Here is a 21,544-nt window from a genome sequence, read left to right as displayed (position 1 = left end):
CCCCCTTGCACCCTTCTCCCCTCCCCCTTGCACCCTTCTCCCCTCCCCGTTGCACCATTCTCCCCTCTTCCTTGCACCCTTCTCCTCTCCACCTTGCACCCTTCTCCTCTCTGCCTTGCATCCTACTCCCCTCTGCCTTGCACCCTTCTCGTCTCTGCCTTGCACCCTTCTCCTCTCTGCCTTGCACCCTTCTCGTCTCTGCCTTGCACCCTTCTCCTCTCTGCCTTGCACCCTTCTCCCCTCTGCCTTGCACCCTTCTCCCCTCTGCCTTGCACCCTTCTACCCTCTGCCTTGCAACCTTCTCCCTCTCTGCCTTGCAGCCTTCTCTACCGTGCACCCTTCTCCTCTCTGCCTTGCACCCTTCTCCCCTCTGCCTTTCACCCTTCTCCCCTCTGCCTTTCACCCTTCTCCCCTCTGCCTTTCACCCTTCTCCTCTCTGCCTTGCGCCCTTCTCCTCTCTGCCTTGCGCCCTTCTCCTCTCTGCCTTGCGCCCTTCTCCTCTCTGCCTTCCACCCTTCTCCCCTCTGCCTTGCACCCTTCTCCCCTCTGCCTTGCACCCTTCTCCCCCTCCGCCTGGACTCCAAAACGTAAGCTGATCACTTTCTTCAAACAAAATAATTTTGACCTAATAGACAAGCTTTTTATTTTTAGTAAATGCATGGCAGGTGCTCTACTATCAGTTTGCAGTTTTCATCCAGTATCCATATGTCCTCTGGCTATACAAGTAAAGTGCCACCATCCCAAGCCAAGGATGCACACTAAATACTAAGAACTACCAACAATATATCGGCCAAACAAGGGTGGGCAGAGAGCACATCACCCTCACATGCATTCATGTTTTAATGAGGATGCTTTTCTCTCACAATAAAATTAATGTTTGTACAAATGCCATTTTGACACCTCTATGTGCTGTACATAACGATTGTCACTGTAACTCAGCTTACCGAACTCAGAGGGAAGGTTGACTTGGTACACCGAGAGAATAACAAATGACTCGGAGGACTTAAACAGATGTCAGGGTTAGCGTGAAACGGACTACGATAAAGCAAGCAATTAAAATTGTATTTTGTTTAAAAGAACCATGACTTGTCGGAAAACACAATTTCTATTATGTATAAAAGTTCTTAAAAATGTCACAGTGATTACAAACTATATACACAGGCACGTATGTTGGAGAAAGGACCTACAGGCTGTCTGAACAGATAATCTTCCCTTACTTGCAGGCCCGTTATCCCATTCCACCGAGACCTCTGTTTCACCTTTCAACAATAAAAAGAAACTTACTCACTGTCTCGTTCCTTGTCCCAAACTTGGTGGCTGAGGAAGTGCTTCTGCATCTGGAGCGTTCTTTCTAATAATTATAATTCACCATGGGCCAATCTGTGCACAAGGCACACAGCAGAACACTGCGGCCTCGCCACATGCCAGCTCTCCTCATGCCAGCATGCCAGCTCTCCACATTTACCGCGGCCCACTCAAGAGGGGTGTGCAAATCGCTTTCACTTTCGCAAGTTAGACATGCGTAGTCGAGCCGGCTGAAATCATCCAGAAAAGGTGAGCATGCTTTTAAAATGCTGATGTGGAAACACAGAGCCAGCTTCAACATTGTAATCGTGTCTTTAGATAACTTGTAGGGGAGGCAGGGAAGCAGTTTTTTAAAGGGTACCACAATCACATTAAGAGGTCCCCAGCCCATGTAGGCCCCCAAACCCTGACAACCCCTCACCCCTCACAGACAGCCCTGGCCTCCTCCCTTCTCAAAGGAATAGTGCCCTGAGGAGAATGCACCATCCTAGGGCCCCCACCCCCTCCTCTTTCCGGGCCTGGCTCGGCTTTGACTGAAGAGAAACATTGGAAGTTGATACTTTGTTTCTCTTCAGTCAAAGGTCAGCAGTGCGAGGAGCTCAGGGCAGGCTGCAGACAGCAGCAGCTGCCTTAGAGAGAGAGAGACACAGCTCTCTACCGGAGAGCTCAGCTGAGGGGCCCCCTTCATCGACTGGAGACGTGGCGGCCCCTGGGGTTTGGCGGCCCTGTGCAGGTGCACAGTTTGCACATGCCTAGGGCCGGCCCTGTTACCCAGTCCAAAGATCAGGGCTTGATCCATCACCGTTATTTATCTCACTGCCCCATCCCAGCTCAGAACCTGGCTATATGCAAATCAGTCTGTCCCTGGCCCAGTGCATCATGGGAACAGGGCAGACTAAACTACCAAGCCAATTCTTTACCAGAAAGGAGACAAGCTACCGGGGACCGGTTTCTGGCATTTCAGCCGTCTTCGGCCCGGCTTGCTTGAATCCTGATGGAGCAGTGAGAAAGGGACTCATGTCTGAGTATACCCTGCCACACCTATAGTGGCCAAAATCGATTTACAAAAGGGGGTGGTGATGAACAGAGTGTCTGAGTTAAACAGACCACTCTTACCCAGTCCAAAGATCAGGGCTTGATCCATCACCGTTATTTATCTCACTGCCCCATCCCAGCTCAGAACCTGGCTATATGCAAATCAGTCTGTCCCTGGCCCAGTGCATCATGGGAACAGGGCAGACTAAACTACCAAGCCAATTCTTTACCAGAAAGGAGACAAGCTACCGGGGACCGGTTTCTGGCATTTCAGCCTCTTCGGCCCGGCTTGCTTGAATCCTGATGGAGCAGTGAGAAAGGGACTCATGTCTGAGTATACCCTGCCACACCTATAGTGGCCAAAATCGATTTACAAAAGGGGGTGGTGATGAACAGAGTGTCTGAATTGAGCAGACCACTCTTACCCAGTCCAAAGATCAGGGCTTGATCCATCACCGTTATTTATCTCACTGCACCATCCCAGCTCAGAACCTGGCTATATGCAAATCAGTCTGTCCCTGGCCCAGTGCATCATGGGAACAGGGCAGACTAAACTACCAAGCCAATTCTTATACTGGGAAGGAAACAAGCTTCCGGGGACCGGTTTCTGGCATTTCAGCCGTCTTCGGCCCGGCTTGCTTGAATCCTGATGGTGCAATGTTCCTGCTCAGTCTCCGAGCCGGACATCCAGAAGAGCCGCGTGGCTTTTCGGCACTGAAGGCCCAGTCGACGCCAGAGGACTTATCGTCGAACCATCATGGAACGGAGCCCGTTCAAAAGATGTCCCGTCTGCAACTTGTTGTAAATACCTGTGTATTTGAAGGCATGGTTCTTTGTCAGTTTTTGCTGCTCGCTGACCCTGAGGAGTGACATGTCGATTAGGACCGCTGTCTCTAAGGTTAGGAACTTCAAATCCAGTTTGTGCATTGGTTCAAATGGTTCAGCCATGAGTTGCGAGAGCACTGTATTCAGTTCTAAATGTGTGCTTGTGAGAAAGTGAGTTTCTGTTGCAGTACCCCCCCCCCCCCCCACTTTTTACCTGATACCTGATGCACTTTTCCTTGGCGTAGCCTGGGTCCCTGCCAATCAGGTACCCAAGGCATGTGTTCCTTCCCTAAAAACGGTACTAAAGACTAAACCCAATTGGCATCTCTGGCCACCTGTCAGCCCCTAGTCAATGGTACCCTAGGTACCCAGGGCACTGTGACCAGAGAAGTACCCCTGAGGGCTGCAGCACTTATTGTGCCACCCTTAGGGGCCCTGTACCCTGGCACCCACACACTGCCCTTGCAGGCTGAGTGTCCTGGTGCAAAACTAAACAGTCGACATGGCACACCTCCCTGTATGCCATGCCCACAAACCCACTGCCCTGGCATACATCAGCCACCCCTCTAGCTGGGTGCACTATGCCAGTGGTGTGGGCACAGGTGCATGAGCCCTCTGCTCCTACAGTACCCAGGGCCATTCCTGGACACTAAGTGCAGTGATGCCATTAAGAGTATATGGCGCTGGGAGGTTGTCATTACGAACTCCACAGCACCATTATGGCTACACTAAAGACTGACTAGTTTGATATCAAACGTATCAGCACATTAAACCCGCACTGATGCCAGTGTGGGATTTAATGACAAATGCACCAGAGGGCATCTTAGAGATGCCCCCTGAAACCTAACCAAAATCCACGTCTGGACTGAGTGGCTGCCTAGGCTGCCACACAGCAGACATGTTGCTGGACCCCTGGTTGGAGAGCTCCCTCTCTCCTGGGCCTGCAACAATGCAAACCCTGGGACGAGTTGCCAAGCCTCCTCCCCCAGGATGGGCAGGGAAAGCTTTAAAGGCATTCCGCCTTTGTGAGCTTCTCCAGACCACTTGCTGTACTAAGCAACTGGCCCCCTCCAGTTCTGACCCCCACTCTGGCGGGAAGACTTCCGGGAAATCCTACGTCAGAAAGGGGGGTGTGCCAGCCTGTGCCAACTCCACCCCCTCAGGTGGGACACGCGAGGTGAAGCATGACCCCGGGCCCCTGCCATCTTGAAGATGGGGAGCCCTGCCCAATCACATTTAGGCTCCTGCCCCCCTCCCACAGGAGAGGCGCAGGCTAGGGGGTGTACCCACCCCAGGACAGGGAGCCATTGGTCCCTGCCCTTGCCCTACCTGTAACACCCCTAAATGTAGTATTTAGGGGCTCCCTGAACCTATTTCCACAGATCCAGATTACAAAACAAGAAAGAAGATCAAGAAGAAGACCCGCCGTGCAGCTGCTAACAGGACGTAAACAACTGACTTGGCCCCAGAGTTTGTAATGACAACCTCTCAGCACCATATACTCTTAATGGCATCACTGCAATTACAGTGACCAGGAATGGCCCTGGGTACTGTAGGGGCACAGGGTTCCTGCACCTGTGCCCACACTTCTGGCATAGGGCACCCAGCTAGAGGGGTGACTGAAGTATGCCAGGGCAGTGGGGTCTGTGGGCATGGCACACAGGGATGTGTGCTGTGTCGACTCTTGTTTTAGTTCTGTACTTAGGCGCTCAGCCTGCAAAGGCAGTGTGTGTGTGCCAGGGAACAGGGCCCTTGAGAGTGGCACAATAAGTGCTGCAGCCCTTAGGGGCCTTCTCTGGTCACCATGCCCTGGGTACCTAGGGTACCATTTACTAGGGGCTGACAGGTGGCCAGAGATGCCAATTTGGTATTTTGTTTCAGCATAGCTTTTCTTTTTAGGGAAGGAACACAGGCCCTGGGTACCTGATTGGCAGGAACCCAGGGCACACTCAGTCAAAGCACATCAGCAGTCAGAAAAAAGTTGAGGCATACCAAGGCAAGAAAGATGGCACTCACATCCATGGTCTGCTTTTCTATGAAATTTCTTCTAAGTGTCTACTTTCAAAAAGTTGAAATATTCCTTAAAAATCGTAACTACTACTGAAACGTAATTACTTACCTGACTTAGGTAGAATTCCCAGTGCTGGACCTAGGAGCCCAGTACTGGATTACAAAAGTAACGAGAACCTACTTTACCGGCACTACTGCCAGAAACCAGACGCAACCCATCATTTGCATCCTTCAAAAAAGTAGTATTATCCCTACTCATGACGAAATTCACGTGAACTTTATCTCGGATTCCTGGAACATTCCAGCTGTAACATATGTCTTTATCTCGAATTTCTTTGTTTCTTTGGCACTTTGCTTTGTTTGCCTAACTTCCCCACGTGTGAAGCGCTCTGCTACCCACAAAGGTATTGTTTGCGCTATACAAACCCTTTTAAATAAATAAATAAATAAACCTGATTTTTCTCCCATTGGATAACATTGCTAGATTTCCATTTAAAGTTTCTAAGTGTGAACTTTTAAAATACCCTTTTATTCTTTAAAAATAACTGCAATAACAAACGTTTTTACTAAACTGTTTTCAGCTTAGACCCAAGGACTGAATCTAGGATAGTCCTGGAGTTACAAAAGTACGCCGCAGGGCAACTGTAGCGATTTATAAATTTTATTTTCATTTCATTTCATTTCATTTCAATCTATAAAGTAATCAGCTGCATTTATGTAGAAAACCCATTGAGCTCAATGTTAAATTGTGTTTGGAATCGTGTTGCCTACTGCAACCATTGTACCTATTGTGTTTACAAAGTGTATTGCCTCTTTGCAAAGTAATTACAGGAGAGTACTCCTATTGAGAACAGTATATTTTGATACCTGTTGATTCTAAAAATAAAACAAACTATATCTTTGGATATAAAAACAATTGGCCTGGAGTTCAGTCCGAGTGTGTGAAATCCTTTTGCTGACTGAGTGTGTACAACAAATGCTTTACACTATCCTCTGGTACTGCCTTACTGCTCGACCAAGCTACCACTTTGGAGAGTAAGGTTAGACCTGACTTTAAGCTCTGTTATACCTCTGGGGTTGGTGGACTCTATACACACTGAACCTTACTTTGGTCCAGTACATATAGAGCCACTTTCTCACAGTGCTGAAGCTGCTCTTGGTGGCGCTACTCTTTGATCCTTCCAGAAACCTTTTCTTTACTGGTAATGTGAAGAGGCTACTACATGTTGTTCCCTTGATGTAAGCAACTATGGCAGCCAGTTGGACCTTTAGTGATGCATAGGTCAGGCCATAGCCTACTGTTGCATGTCTGGCCGATTGCAGGAACGATTAATATACGTGATGTTCCAAGTTGGTTGGCTTTATCCAGAAATCTTGGGATCAGGGGAATCCGTGGAAAGATGTAGGCAAATCTCCCTGACCAGTTTGCAGACAGGGCATTCCCTTCGGACTGGTGGTGTCGAACCATGAATATGAAGTTTGGGCATATTGCGGGTTCTGGGGTTGTGAAGAGGTCTGTTTGGTCCACTATTGTGGACGCTCTTGGGGACGGAGTATGCTCGTGCTGTCCTGGAATCCAATGTTGCCCCAAGGAACACCTTTGCTCTCTCCAGGAATGGTGACATTTCATGGTTTATGGTAAACCCAAGATTTTGGACCATTGTAATTAATGACTGTTTGCTTGTCGCTATGGCTTATCTGTTTCAAGTTTGCCTTTACCAGCCAGTCGTCCAGGTATGGGTAGACATGTATACTCTTTCTTCTCAGGTGTGCAAGGTGTGCAGCCAACACCAACAGGTATTTTGTGATTACCCTTGTTGCAGATTTTAATCCACAGGGTAGCAGTCTGATTTGGTGGTGTACTCTGTCCATTGAGGAATCTGAAGTATTTCTTGTGCCAGTGATTCATTGGTATGTGAAGGTCGGCATCTTTTAAGTCTAACGTGACCATATAGTCTTCCCTTCTTAGGAGCGGGATCACTTCTTGTAATGTCAACTTGAAATGTTGCATCTGAATAAACTGGTTTAGGTGCCTGAGATCTAGGATCGGTCTCAACGATAACGAATATTCTACTTACCAGTATGCATCTGTTCTTGGCATGTAGGGCTGCTGACATTCATATCTGTGCATAGATCGCTGCCTAGTGTTGGGTCCGGATGATCGCACATTGTTGTCCAGGAAGAGTCTTCGAAGTATCACGAGATAGGTGGCTCCTCCCCTGGATTACAGTGCGCATGGGCATCAACTCCATCCCCAGATTGTTTTTAGCCATTGCGGCAAAGGCCCCATCGTCGTCTCCTACCTCGTCGACAACGTCTTCCGCATCGAGCATCTCGATATCAGCGTCGTAGCTGGAGTCTATCTCCGATGCGGGATCAGACAGGTTCTCTTGAACCTCCCGCTCTGCTTCTTCATCATCCCCGGCATCGAAGATGTTCACCGGGTCAGGTGCCGTCTGCTGGGCTTCCTTGCGCACAGTACGCCGAAGTCGAATCGTCTTCTTGGATCGGAAACGGGAACAAGCCATACAGCTGGCTTCATCGTGATCCGGCGACAGGCACTTGTTGCACACCGGGTGGACATCGATGTGGGGATATTTCAAGTTGCACACGGGATATCTCTTGAACGGGCTCCGTTCCATGATGGTTCGTTGATAAGGCCTCTGGCGTCGACCGGGCCTTCAGTGCTGAAAAGCCACGCGGCTCTTCTGGATGTCCGGCTCAGAAACTGAGCAGGAACAGAACTGGGCACCGATCGCAAGACAATACCGACGGTAAACTAAAGGCCTTTTGGCCAAGAGAAAGTTTTATATCGATTCCGAACTCGAGTGAACCAATATGCATCCGAACCCAATGGCAGAAAAAAACAATCTGGGGATGGAGTCGATGCCCATGCGCACTGTAGTCCAGGGGAGGAGCCACCTATCTCGTGATACTTCGAAGACTCTTCCAGGACAACAATGTGCGATCATCCAGACCCAACACTAGGCGGCGATCTATGCACAGATATGAATTCAGCAGCCCACATGCCTCGAACGTTTTGTTTTGGTATTATGAAGTGTGCTGCGAGGTGCCACCACCTGTTTCCCTCTTTCAGACCTTCTCTATGGCCCACTTTTTGAGGAGTTTGTCTCGCAACCGTGCAAGTTCCTGTTCCCTTAGTGTTCTTGTCTTTGGGGGAAACATGAGGCAGTGGTTTGAGTTTGATTTGGAAGCCGTGTTTTATCATGTTTAAGATCCAATTGTCAGGGGTGATGGACTTCCATTACTGGAGGAATGCTCCAATTCTTCCCCCTACTGGTGCTGTGTGGTGGGGTTGTTAGTCGCCTGAGTCATTTGGTAGTTTCTCCCCTCACAGGTTGTTACCTGCCTCTGGGCTTTCCGCAAAAGGGGTGTCAAACTGGGTGTTGCCACTGCAGATGAGCCGGTTGCTGTTAGACCTGTTGGTTGAAGCCCTGATGCTGGTGGTGTTGCTGGGAAACATTCTGCCTACAAGTCTTCCGTTTGAGGTACCTCCCCTCCTGAAGGGGCTTCTGAACTATGAGGCCCCCTGGCCTTAAACGTTTTGTTGGCTTTCTCGATTTGCTGGAGTGCTTTGCCCGTGGCGGTCCAATAGAGATTTTCCCCTCTAAACGCCATGTTTATAACCGAAGACTGTACGTCGGCCTTGAATCCAGAGATATGGAGCCATGCGTGCCTCCTCAGTCTGATGCCCGTGTACATCTGTCTGCTGGCAGTGTCCGCTGCATCCACCACCGATTCGAGGCAGAAGTTGGTGATGTTCTTGGCCTCCTGGATGGCTGTTTTTGCTCTTTTTAGGATCTCCTCTGGGAGGTTTTGCATCAATCCTTTCATTTCCTCCCATTGATTGTGGCTGTATCTGTTGAGGAAGTTTCCATTGCACCACTGACTCTTTCCATGTCCCTACCCACTAGGTCAATGTTCTTACTTTCCTGCTGTGAGGGTGGACCAGTCAATGTTGGGGCATTATTCCTTGTTCTGGCTGTGCCACTATGATAGTCTCTGCTGGTAAGTTTCCCTTGATGTGCAGGGGTTCTTGTGTAGAATTTATATATTTTTTCACCTCTCAAGGAGAAATCGCCCTAGCTGTGGCAGGTTCCTTAAGACTTCCTTGCCCTGGTCTATAATGCTGGGAAGCATGGGCAGGTATTAGTTCGCCTCTGAGACAGCATTAGGGTTTCAAGGAGGAAGCAAGATTCCGCCCTCTTCCTCCATATGGATCCCTTCTGTGTCTGCTGCCCTCTTTATTAGTCCATTTTACAGTGGTCCCTAGAGAAAGAACAGATAAAAAAGGGGGGAAATTAATATAGACCCAGTCAGTACTATATTTGTATAACTTGTCCAGCCGGACAGAGGTCAGATATTTAATATTTTAAATTCGAATAGAAACAGTAAAGACAAGACAATTGTAAGTGGGACCCAAGCCTGCATCCAACTAAACCAAGAGGGACAAACCATGAAGAACACAAAAGGCTCAGGCAAAGCTGTAGGTTTGTTAAACCCACAATTTTCAATGTAACAAACAAATTGCAAGAGAACACCTTTCGTATCGTATCGTAAGGGGTGCTTATAGAGCGCACTGACACCATGGGTTTCCTGGCGCTGGTTGGAAGTAGAGGGGACAGAAAGACTAGCCAGATTGGGGGAAGAGCCAAGTTTTTAAAGACTTACGAAAAAGAGTTAGAGAGTTAGAAGTTTTAAGAGAGAGGGGGAAAGAGTTCCAAAGCTTGGGGGCCAGGTAAGCAAATCTCCGGCCACCAGATCTACAAAGCTTATAGGGAGGAACAGTCAAGAGATGGAGGTGGGAGGATCTCAGATTGCGGGATGAGCAATAGGGTCTGATGAGGGATTTGATGAAAGCAGTGCAGGGGCCAGCTAGCGACTTAAAAATAAGGCAGCCGATCTTAAAGGCTGCCCTGGAGATGACTGGGAGCCAGTGGAGTTTGACAAGAAGGGGCCTGGCGGATTGCCACTTCGGAATCCCTAAGGCCAATCTCGCCGCCTGATTCTGAACCACTTGCAGTCTCGCCATCGATGTTTTGGGCAGACCGTGGTAGATCGAGTTAGAAAAATCTAGGCGGGAGAGGACGAGGGCCATGATAACCTGCAGGAGGGCATCGGGTGTAAAGAGGTATGCCACTTTCCTGATCCTGCTCAGTTGGTAGATACAGGACGAGACCACGGTCCCTACCTGCGGCCCTAGGGATAAGGCGGAATCGATAGTGACCCCCAGGCTCTTCACCGAGGCTACAGGAGTGGGAGAGGGGCCCAGGTCCGCCGGTCAGAATTGAGGCCCCCAGAAGGTAGCGCTCCTGCCGGGAAGGAGGAGCTCCGTCTTTCCGGGGTTCAGCTTTAACTGATTTTGGCCCATCCACTGGAGAATGTGGGACATAACTGCCTGAAAGTTGGAGATAGAGGGGGAATTAAGAGGAAAGATGAGTTGCAGGTCGTCCGCGTAGTTAAACACGGTAACGTCCCACTGCCTCAAAGAAAAAAGAAGGGGGCGAAGATAGAGATTGAAAAGAAGGGGGGACAAAGAGGAACCCTGGGGGACCCCGCAGAGCGAGTGCTCTCTGGGAGCCCTGAAAGCGCCCAGGCTGAGGGTCTGAGACCTACCGGTCAGAAAAGATCTGACCCAGGCCAACGCCAGGCCCTGGATGCCAGCCTGTTCGACACGGTGGAGAAGGATGTTGTGGTCCACCGTGTCGAAGGCGGCTGACAGATCTAATAATACCAGGGCCTGGGGAACAGCCTTGTCAACACCGTCTCTCAGGGCGTCCAGCACGGCCAGGATCACTGTCTCCGTAGAGTGGCCGGGTCTGAAGCCTGCCTGGTTGGCCTCGAGGAAGTTGGAACTCTCGATAAATTGTGAGAGACAGGTGGTGACGTGGGCTTCCAGGATCTTAGAGAAGAAAGGTAAGAGAGAGATAGGGCGGTAGTTTGCCGGGACGGCGGGGTCGGCCCCCGGCTTCTTCAGGAGGGGTACCAGCACGGCCTCCTTGAAGGAACCCGGCACAATACCGGAAGAAAGAGAAGAGTTTAGCAGGGGGAGAATGCAGTTGGGTAGAGAGTGGCAGATGTCCCGGAGTATGGAGGGGGGGCAACAGTCATCTGGAGATCCCGACTTAATGCGGGTAGCAAGAGTGGCCAGAGATGTAGAATCTAGAAGAGGAAATTGTGAGAAAGAGGAGGAATTGTGAGGAGGGGAAACAGATCCAGCGCCAGGAGGTGTGACGGGGATGGTGTCCTTAATTAATACGATTTTGTCAATAAAAAAATTATATGACAATTTTGAGCAGTGTATAAGGTGTATCGGGTGTCGACGGCGTTTCGATCCATATATACAACAAATGGATCATCATCAGGACATTTAGAATAAGCATGCCTGTGTGCAATTGCCTGTAATAAATGTGGCAACTCCCGCACTCTTGGTTTAGGTGGATGCGGGCTTGTGTCCCACTTACAAATTATCTTGTCTGTATTGGTCCCATTCGAATTTAAAATATTAAATATCTGACCTCTGTCCGGCTGGACAACTTATACAAATATAGTAAGAACTGGGTCTATATTAATTTCCCCTTTTACTGTTTCTCTAGGGACCACTGTTCTTAAAAATAGCTTAATTCCCAAGGTCCCTGGCATATCTTACTTGGGTTCTCTTGTTTCTTTATAATAATTACTCTTTATTAGTCCATCGTACAAGGACAGGTCATCCGGGAGACGATGGCCTTGAAGGGTAGCTGGCGACTCCTTTCTCAGGGGACTCAGTATCCAGATCCTGCCACTCGACAGTGAAGCGGTTGTGTTTTTCTGCCCGTTAGACTCTTCCAACTTGTAATCAAAGAGGTTCTCTAGCTGTTCCTCATGCGGTTTTGGTGTTGAGGTGGCCTCAATGTCCAGGAAATCTTCTCCCAGATCCCTCAGCACTGAGGGTTTTGTTGGCATAAAAAATTCTGAGTGCATCAAACTCCTTCGGAGGGCTGCCATTTCAACTTCAAGTTGGCGTCTTTTCCTTTCGGCCTTTTATTTCGACCTCAAGCGAGCGCTCAGCGTCCTCTTAGACGCAATTGGCTCTATGTCCTTTGCCTCCATGGTCCTTTCCTTTGCAACTGTCACCATCGAGGCTTGTTTCGAAGGCTTGACCCCATCTGTGTCCTTTGGTTGGAACCAGTGCAGGTCTTTGTGGTTGTTGCGACCGCTGGTTGTCGATTGTTTAGACGTAGACGCCACGGTGGCCTTTGGGGGCTTTCGTTACCTTCCTGTTTTCAGCATCCATTGCCACTTTCCTCACAGCTTCTGCTCTTAAGATGTCAACACTGCTCCCTTGGGTGTCTGACTCTCCTCCCGGTGCCAGCTCGGTTTCTTTAAAGTTTTGTTAGTCAACGTTGGAGTGACCCAGGTCCAACAGGGATTCCTGTGTTTGTGTGGCAGCCATGGTGTGACGTGCCAGTAGCTGATTCAGTCTGTCCTCAAAGGTCTTCGTTAGGATTTCAGTGCAGGTCTCGCAGTCTTCGGCGTTGTGATTAATTGAAAGCCACAGGTTACAGACCTCGTGTGGATTCCTCTGTGTGAATCTGTGGTGGCTGTTTGGACTTAAGGTAAAAGGGGTGTTCTCCATATCACTTACCTGTCCCTCTCCTCTGCATTCTCTGGCCACATGTCCTCCAGCAACTGTGCCCCCCAGCTTCGATGTTCCACGTGTCCTCTGGAGACTTTTGGTGCCCTTTTTTCCCGCTCTTCTCTGCTGATCCTTGTCTTCAGAGCTCCTCCGGAGTGCTTCCGGAGCCAACAGAAAAAAAGATTCTAAAGATGGCGGCAACGCAAGGAACTTCCAGGGGGCCATATGACATCACACAAGTGATGGACTCCTCAATAAATGGTGGTCGACAGCCCACATACAAAAAAAAAACACTATTCCGGACCCAACTACTAGAAGGCGGAACAGATACACAGCATGTGAATCCTGAAAAGGATTAATGCTGCAAAACTTTATTTAGTTTGCAACATATGTGGCTGTAGCATCAACTGTAAATCAGTCTCCTCCTTGCGGTGGCGAACGAGCAGATGATGCAGATGTTTGTAACAAAGTTTTTAATACAGTTTGGTCAAACAAAGGTTATTGACAAACTAATAGGAGTACGCAGTAGTGTTTTGTGAAAGTGGATGGCGCCGACAAAGAAGCAGCTCTGCTAATATCAGCTAATGGGAGGTAACCCTAGACAGCCGTTATGGCACCCTTTTTACCCTTTTACCTCGAAGGTATGGAGACAATACACTAATAACCTCTGCATAGCAAGTCTGGATGTATTTAACAATCCCCCTTTCAACGCCTGCTTTTTAAATAGACCGATCTTTATAGAGTTTAGCAAAGGCCACAAAAAGAGGATTGATCTTCCAAATAGATTTAGCCCTAGCAATATAATATATGAATGCAGGTTTTACATGTGAGCTGCGCAGTGGCCTTTCTGCTACAAATGGAGATTGTGGAAAGGATATGGTCAGCTCCATGGACATTCACATTAAATGGAGATACCATCTTAGGGTAAAAATTGTGGTTCATTCGAAGGACCATTCTGTCTCTGTGAACTTGTGGGAATGGCTCTACAACAGGAAGAGCGTGCAGTTCGCAGATGTGCCGAAGTGAAGTTATTGCTACAAGAAAAGCCACTTTCCATGAAAGGTAGTGCAAAGTACATGAACTAGGTGAGAACTACCACATTAAGGTTCCAAGCAGGTGCAAGAGGTGTTCCTGGGGTATAACCTTAGGAGTCCCTCATGAACACCTTCACCATACAAATGCAAAAAAGAAAGGAGCTATCCCCGTTTTGCATATAGATGTTTATGGCAGACTTACCTTGTGAACATGAAATAGCTACGAATGAATGTCCTGAACCTCCTGGGATAGGGTATAGGTCATGGGAGTTTTCCTCACTGCATAAGTACCTTTGGAGGCCTTGAGGGTGAAGTTCATGTTCCTAGACTTGTTGACGCATCCTTCCTGCGTAAGAGCTCCACCCCCGGGAGGTGTTCCGCCAGACAATGACCAGAACGGCACAGTGAGTGGAAGTCGTGAGGGAGAAGCAGTAAAACATGCAGAAACTGTGCTGGAGTGGAGGCTCCTGCGGCTTTCTCTGCTAGTGAACTTAAGGAGCCCGTATATGCCACAAGATTATAGAAGTACTGAGAAATGGATACGTTTCCGGAGGAAGTTCCCAACTCTGTATATTATGTTAAAATGTTGGTATTCTAATACTGGCTTTTGATACCTCAGCCAGCGCTTCAAGCATGCCTTTCCCCAGCAGCAAGACACTTCACGAACCCCAAACCATTCCCTGGCTGTTGCAGACGCTCCCCCCAGGTGTTCTGCACACCATTCCTTTGAGACAAGGTGGCAGAGTCACGACGGTCTTACCTCATGGGCAGAGATATCCGCTTCCAGCAACTGGTGTTTCTTGAGCAGGTTATTAACAGACGCCAGATCCTTCCCATAATCCTCTGATGCCAGCAGAGCATCCACCTGCAAGCGGCATAACAAACCAGTGTCAGGAAACCACCGAGACGCATGTGGCGAGAAGGGAAACACTTTAAATCATGCTCCAAATCCAAATATCTGCGATAATCAAGTAAGACTTGTGGGAGAGACATTTAAAAAATCATTACAAATAAACTAGAAATGCTGAGATGTGGCAAAGTCGACCCATACAAGGTTATGCACACATGTACAACTAGGTCCCAAGGGCACTACATCAATATCACGTGCCCAAGAGAAAGCCGCGCCCTAGCCATCACTCCAGTCTGAGTAAAAGAGCCGTTGTGCTTGATCCGCAGCTATAGCCCTCCCCCTTCATCAAGAGCAATCCGCAGCTCAACCTTCCATCTCAAACACCGACCACCTCCCCAAGCCTGCCCAACCCCAACTCCTTCTTGAGGAATCAGCCTGATTTCTCCCCCCCTTCCCCCCCCCAATCCCATCCACAAGAATCTGACCAATCAAGGTTTGTAGGCCAACCTCTCTTTGGGAATCAATCAGCTCTGGAGCTGTAGAACCAGCCAACTCGGAATGTGTTAGATCTGTTAGGAGTTCAAATATTTTCATTCAGCCACACTCTCGCTGTGTATGAGAAAATGATGAAGTGTATCTGATTTCTTGCTGAACTGTTTTCCAAAAGTTTTAACGCTGACCAGGCTTTCCCTCCACAGTCCCACACATCTAGTTACTAATAGGAGAGATATTTGTCTTGAACAGACCTTTTACAGCGCCGGTGTCCGATACGTACCTCCGAGAGCCAGAAGTCAAAATCCTTGATGCCAGTGTTGAAGTTCTGCTGTTTGTTGGCTTCCTTTAGTTTCTGACTCTTCTCCGCAGACTTCTGCACCAGGAACTGCCACTGGTCGGCCAAGGCAGCCAGACGCACCTGTGGGGGTAAGGAAGAGTGTAAATGGCTGGAGTCATCAGCACTGTACAGAGCAAAAGTAATCAGTAATCAGCAATGTCTAAACTAAAGTTACGCTCCCTATGCCATCCAAGGCTCAGCCACTGGCAAAGAAAAAAAGTTCTGTTTGCATATTGTAAACACTTTTTTTTTAAAGCCTGCAGCAGGTTAAACAAATAAAATAAAACAATTGTTTTACATGTACAATGCATCTATGGGATAAAAAATGAAGGTGTGTTGATTCAGAGTACTACAGAAATGTAAAATAGTCATTTACTGTAATGTAAGTACTGACCAGAATGCAATATAATACATAAAACAGCCAATGGTCTAATGTGAGAGCGAAACAATCCTCTGCGCAGAGCTAAAGATCAGTCTACAGGTGCCAAAGCTTAGGTAACAGGTCCTGCAGACAGCTGCATTTTGTCAAGCCAGGCCCTCCCCAAATTTGGAGTATTCCACGACCCAGATGTTCCTTGAGAAAATAGAAGCAGGAGTCAATTCGTGTGAAACAACGATGGCCCTAGAGCTGCAACAAAAGCAACAGGAGAAAAAACCCATATAACTTGGGCGCTCATAATCCCAGGACCCGGCAGCCCCAACAATGCAGCTAGTGTTGACCAAAGTGGACCCGACACTTATTCATGCAAGTAGGCTGTCGTGAGGTTTCCGAGGCGCAAACTGTCCACCTAGAAACCACACCAAGGGTACACAAGTTGCACTGCAACAAAGAATCCAGTATTCACCTCAAGCAGAGCAAACTGTGTGCCCGAAGCTACATTGACAGTAAGAATGGCAGCAAACAGACACCATTATGGCAGGAGCCAACTAACTCCCACAGAACTCTCAACAAAGCTACGTACCTGCACGGCATCTTCGCTGCCAGCACACGCCCCGCGCTCAATCAAGGAGTTGCCCATGTCGATGACACCACGGATTCGGTCTGCATTGGCATGCAGCTCTGCCTCGAAGGCCTGATGCTTCTGATGTTTACTCTGACAGAAGTAACAAGAGAATGTTAGCCAGACAAGGGTTCAAGAGAGGCAGAGAGTTGAAGGTCAGATGTGTGCACACTACTCGCACTCCTGCTGTTTGGGTAGGGTTGTGTTTGGAGTTAAGTCTCCAAGAGAAAAGGAAGTGTCGGTAAATATTAGGGAAGGGAATGGAAAGAGGATTTGGGCTGGGGGTGAGGGTTTTACTTGAGAATACAATGTACATGAGCCACAAGACAAACACTTTACAGAGGGTAGACCACAATGGGTGCTTACAAGGATGGAGAAGTGTCGCCTCAAAAAGGAGAGCTAACTACAGGACAAAAAACAACGCTGCCATGAACTGTTCTGCATGGTGTGTTACCAGCTGCTCAACCCAATGCATAGCAACAAGACATGCCTTCCACATCCAATGCAACTCTGAACAGACCCTGCACCCCCACAAACATACACCCTTAAAGTCCTCCACCCAAGTTTCATCTTCACTCCATCAATAACTCAAAGAAGATCAGGACAGTCACCCCCATGCACCACAAGGTGTGCTTGAAGCTTTGTGTAGGTGGCTCCCAGCAGGTATGTAGACCCTTCAGTGCTTCCCTCTGACCCCCTTTTAGTCATGAGGCCCCGGAAGGCAGGAGCAGACAAAGTGATCCCTCTCGCTCATTGCCTGAGAGTTCGCATTACTCCAATCTCTGTCCTCAGGTGAAACCACACCATGCAGAACTCGCCCAAACACCAATTACAATTAAGAAAGAAACCACTATATAACAAAAGCCAGACGTGGACACTGGGGACGAGCAGAACCTGGATGGAAGGCAATGATGGGTTAGAAAAAGAATGAACAGACAGACGAATGATGGAGCTTGAAACAGGACAGGACCAGACGTGCGGCCACACTTATTCTACACACGTGGAACACATTACACAGTTGTGTAATTAACAGCTCAACTTACCAGCAGTTTGGAAAGCTATAAAACAGATCAAGAAAATGAATTCAGTATGTTTCTTCTGAAAGTGTGTAAGACAGGGAATTGTACGAAGACAGCCATTCAAACACCAACATTTTACAGAAGACTACGTTTGAAAGGTCAAACTTCCGGTCTGCATACCTCCACTATAGATGTACAGACAGCCTCAAGCTGCAGGTTGTGGCATCCACAGTGCACAGCCTCAAGCTGTGGCATCCTCAGTGCGCACACAGCCTCAAGCTGCAGGCTGTGGCATCCTCAGTGCGCACACAGCCTCAAGCTGCAGGCTGTGGCATCCTCAGTGCGCACACAACCTCAAGCTGCAGGCTGTGGCATCCACAGTGCGCACACAGCCTCAGGCTGCAGGCTGTGGCATCCTCAGTGCGCACACAACCTCAAGCTGCAGGCTGCGGCATCCTCAGTGCGCACACAACCTCAAGCTGTAGGCTGTGGCATCCTCAGTGTGCACACAGCCTCAAGCTGCAGGCTGTGGCATCCTCAGTGCGCACACAACCTCAAGCTGCAGGCTGCGGCATCCTCAGTGTGTACACAGCCTCAGGCTGCAGGCTGTGGCATCCTCAGTGCGCACACAGCCTCAAGCCGCAGGCAGTGGCATCCTCAGTGCGCACACAGCCTCAAGCTGCAGGCTGTGGCATCCTCAGTGTGCACACAGCCTCAAGCCGCAGGCAGTGGCATCCTCAGTGCGCACACAGCCTCAAGCCGCAGGCAGTGGCATCCTCAGTGCACACAGCCTCAGGCTGCAGGCTGTGGCATCCTCAGTGCGCACACAGCCTCAAGCTGCAGGCAGTGGCATCCTCAGTGCGCACACAGCCTCAGGCTGCAGGCTGTGGCATCCTCAGTGCGCACACAGCCTCAGGCTGCAGGCTGTGGCATCCTCAGTGCGCACACAGCCTCAAGCTGCAGGCTGTGGCATCCTCAGTGCGCACACAGCCTCAAGCTGCAGGCTGCGGCATCCTCAGTGCGCACACATCCTCAAGCTGCAGGATGTGGCATCCTCAGTGCGCACACAGCCTCAAGCTGTAGGCTGTGGCATCCTCAGTGCGCACACAGCCTCAAGCTGCAGGCTGTGGCATCCTCAGTGCGCACACAGCCTCAAGCTGTAGGCTGTGGCATCCTCAGTGCGCACACAGCCTCAAGCTGCAGGCTGTGGCATCCACAGTGCGCACACAGCCTCAGGCTGCAGGCTGTGGCATCCTCAGTGCGCACGCAGCCTCAATCCGCAGGCTGTGGCATCCACAGTGCACACAGCCTCAAGCTGTGGCATTCTCAGTGCGCACACAGCCTCAAGCTGTGGCATCCTCAGTGCGCACACAGCCTCAAGCTGCAGGATGTGGCATCCTCAGTGCGCACACAGCCTCAAGCTGCAGGATGTGGCATCCTCAGTGCGCACACAGCCTCAAGCTGCAGGCTGTGGCATCCTCAGTGCGCACACAGCCTCAAGCTGCAGGATGTGGCATCCTCAGTGCGCACACAGCCTCAAGCTGCAGGCTGTGGCATCCTCAGTGCGCACACATACTCAGGCTGCAGGCTGTGGATCCTCAGTGCGCACACAGCCTCAAGCTGCAGGCTGTCGCATCCTCAGTGCGCACACATCCTCAGGCTGCAGGCTGTGGCACATCCTCAGTGCGCAGGCTGTGGCATCCACAATGCTGCACAACAGAAGCCCTTGGAGGAGTATTTTCTCCTGGATCAGGACCTCTGAGGTCCAAGTGGTCTACGCAGCCTCACTGCTGGTCACGGAGCTCTTCGATGTGTACTGAACCTCCAGGATCCTTGTAGGAAGCCAGCTCGGTATATACTATACCATAGTAAGGTACAGTGTGCACCGAGTCCAGGGAGTCCCCAGAGGTATAGCAGGGTTACATTAGGTAAGTACTAGCAGCTCTTTGTGGTAGTGTGGGTGAGCAGTTAGGCTTCTCAGAGGGTAGTGTAGTGTTAGGCACTTGTACACACTCGGGCAAGAAATGTCACACACTCAGACTGAATCCAGACCAATTGTTTGTATAAGAAGTTATTTTATTATTTTTATTTCTAGAACCAAGATTTACTTAGTAGCAATTAAGTTAAACTCTTCATACAATGTGACTTTCAATAAGCTGGATTTGCAGAAACATTTAGATAACTTTTTGCAGTTGGGAAAACGGTTAAAAAATGCAGGTAAGTGCTTTTAGATGACAGTTCTGGTTTGGTATGATACGTACTCCCCACACAGTTGACACAACAGAGGACATTTGTGAGCAGGTTAACTATTGTGCAAGCAATAGATTACTGTTTGTGCAGTACAAGACAGTTCAACACTTAGAATTCTTTGAGAAAAAAAAACACTATTCAGACCTATGGGAAAAACGCAGCGTTAAGTTAAAGGTGAGTTAATGGGTTTTGGGACAGGAGTTTTTGAGGGCTAGAACCAAGGTTCAGGTTAGCACTCAAGGGGCACCTCCAGCAGCACTGGGACTGCTCAGGGGCAGAGTGCCAATAATAGCCAATGGGGATAGGTTGCATCTTGGTTGGGGACTGCTCAGGGGCAGGCCACCGTCTCAGGAGCCAAGCTCCAAGGATTAACCACACTACCAGCAGCGCAGGGGCAGCCAGGTGCAGGGTGCTCAGGAAGTATCGGGAGCCCAATGCTTTTCAATGAAGGATGGTCACAGAGACTGCAGACTGGAGCCAGAAGACTGGATGAAGGGAACCAACGATTGGAGGATGAAGTTGAAGAGTTGCTAGACACCAGGACACCATTGGTCGGGCCCCTCAGGTCACAGGAGCTGCAGATGCAGGGGTGTCCTTTCAAGTCGGATTCTTCTCACCGGTTCCAGTCGCAGTTGGGGGGACCCTTCAAATTGAGGTTGCAGGTTTCGAAGTGCAGGGCGGTGGAGGTCTCCTAACGCGGGTACTCCACTCAGGATCACCGGAGGGACCTCGCTGGGGTGTTGGGCCACTTGGCTCGGGCCGTGGGCCCCAGGTGCAGAGTGGTGAGAACTCGCGGATCTGGCCAGATAGGGAGTCCTTGGCTTGGGTTGGGTCGGTACTGGACAAATCCGGTGTCCACGGGAGATAGGAGTTCTTTGTGAAGGCAGGGCAGATCTCCGGGGTTCTTGGAGGCTGCTGGATGCAGGACAGAGAGTTTAGCTCGTAGGAGTTCAGAGCAGGAGACAGGTCCGTAGGGCTGTGGCCAAAGCCGCTGTCGTCGTCCTCTTCTGCAGCACGTCTCTTTGATCCTTCTTGTCACATTGAATTTGAAGAGGCAAGGTTCAGGGGTGCCCCTAAATACTAGATTTAGGGGGGGTAAAGGTGTGTGCAGGTCCCTTCCTTGGGATGGGTACACACCATATTATGCCACCTTCCAGTGGGAGGTGGGCATGAGCCTCTTCCTAATTGGCTGAGTCCCCTCATCTTCAAGATGGAGGGGACTCAGATGTATGCTTCACCTCACATCCCCCACCTGTGGAGTGGGGTTGGCAAAGGTGGACACACATCTCTTCATAGCCTGGATTTCCTGCCGATTCTCCCGCCCAAAGTTGGGGGCAGAACCAGTGGGAGCCATTTGCTGGAGGCAGCAAAAGGCAGGGACAGCGTCCAAAGGCGGCAGGCCTTTGAAACTTCCCCTTCGTGGACACAGCCCATCCTGGGGAGAAGTCATGACACCTCTGCCTAGGATGGGCTGTGTTTCTGGACCCAGAGAGTAGAGGATCTCTACCAAGGGGTCCAGAAACCGGTCTGGTGGTGGCAAATGGCGGGCAGCCATTTAGCAACCACACCAGGACTGGTAGTTTCAGGGGGCATCTCTAAGATGCTCTCTGAGTGCTTTTTACATAAAATCCCACACTGGCGTCAGTGTGGGTTTAATGGGCTGAATAGTTTGTTACCAGGCTTCCCAGTCTTCAGTGCAGCCATTATGGTGCTGTGGAGTTTGTAATGACAACCTCCCAAACCA

At 49.7% G+C, this 21,544-nt stretch overlaps 1 protein-coding gene across 5 annotated transcripts in view; it reads right to left on the bottom strand.

Moving 5' to 3' along the window:
* The window catches only part of SPTAN1 (spectrin alpha, non-erythrocytic 1), a 365,414-nt gene that overhangs the window by 97,471 nt on the left and 246,399 nt on the right, over positions 1 to 21,544 (bottom strand). For all 5 annotated transcript variants that reach the window (XM_086948611.1, XM_086948613.1, XM_086948610.1 and 2 more), the window contains 3 exons: positions 16,493 to 16,624; positions 15,474 to 15,611; positions 14,609 to 14,713 (listed from right to left, as the gene is read on the bottom strand). In XM_086948611.1, the coding sequence (XP_086804737.1) occupies positions 14,609 to 14,713; positions 15,474 to 15,611; positions 16,493 to 16,624 (375 nt within the window). The remainder of the gene's footprint in view (positions 1 to 14,608; positions 14,714 to 15,473; positions 15,612 to 16,492; positions 16,625 to 21,544) is intronic.

The sequence above is a fragment of the Lissotriton vulgaris genome, unplaced genomic scaffold (assembly GCF_964263255.1).
Source record: "Lissotriton vulgaris unplaced genomic scaffold, aLisVul1.2 SCAFFOLD_726, whole genome shotgun sequence".
Lineage (NCBI taxonomy): Eukaryota > Metazoa > Chordata > Amphibia > Caudata > Salamandridae > Lissotriton > Lissotriton vulgaris.
Note: the sequence above shows the minus strand (reverse complement) of the source record. Positions and strands in the feature narration are given on the sequence as shown.